General features: G+C 76.6%; 1 protein-coding gene across 1 annotated transcript in view; it reads right to left on the minus strand.

Moving 5' to 3' along the window:
• CCNF (cyclin F) overlaps nt 1–250 on the minus strand; it is a 14633-nt gene extending 14383 nt beyond the window's left edge. Inside the window, exon 1 of the mRNA XM_014958808.1 lies at nt 146–250. Coding sequence (XP_014814294.1) covers nt 146–158 — 13 coding nt within the window. The 5' untranslated portion in view covers nt 159–250. The remainder of the gene's footprint in view (nt 1–145) is intronic.
• Nucleotides 251–747: the final 497 nt, after the last annotated feature.

Consider the following 747-nt stretch of genomic DNA (forward strand, 5'->3'; position numbering starts at 1 on the left):
GCTCCCCAGCGGCGCGGCCCTCCCGCCCCCAGAGTCCCCTCACAGCCCCCCTCAGGAGGGGCCCGGCGCGGGGAGAGCCCGCCTCGGAGGCGATGCGGAGGGAGGGAGCGGCACCCCCGAAGCCCGCGGGCCGGCCGGCACTCACCGCCCGCCTTCATCGCGGCGTGTCCCCGGAGAGCGAGCGGATGGCACCGGCCGCCGCGCCCAGACCGGCACCGACTGAGGGGCCGCCGGGACGCGGGGCCGAACCGGCCGGCGGGGGGGCGGGGGTTCCAGCAGGAGGACACGCCCCCTCGCCCTCAGCCACGCCCCCTCGCCGCTCACGGAGGGTCAGGGAAGGCGCAGGCGGTGAGCTCCGCCCGGGCCACGCCCCCCGAGGCACCTCCTCCCGCTCGCCATTGGCCCAGCTCTCCTGAGCGACGCCTACCGGCCGCGCGCACTTTTTTTTTAAACACAGCAGCCTCGGCGATTGGTCGGAAGGGCGGAGGGGAGGCGGGGCGCTCCCCCCCTCGCCGGCCGTGATTGGGCGGTGAGGATGCGAATTCGAATCGGGGCAGTTGGCGGGTCGAGCGCCTGGCCGGCACGGCGGCTGCGGCGCATGCGTACGGAGCGACACCCCCCCCCGGTGTGGGGGCGTTGCCATGGCAACCGCCGGCCGTTCCCCTCAGGGCCGCCGCCATGTTGCCGTGTCAGGGCCCAGCGCGGCGGTGGGAGCCGGTGGCCAGGGCTTCGCGGCGGTCTAGGCTC

Source organism: Calidris pugnax, unplaced genomic scaffold, assembly GCF_001431845.1.
Source record: "Calidris pugnax isolate Ruff unplaced genomic scaffold, ASM143184v1 scaffold244, whole genome shotgun sequence".
Lineage (NCBI taxonomy): Eukaryota > Metazoa > Chordata > Aves > Charadriiformes > Scolopacidae > Calidris > Calidris pugnax.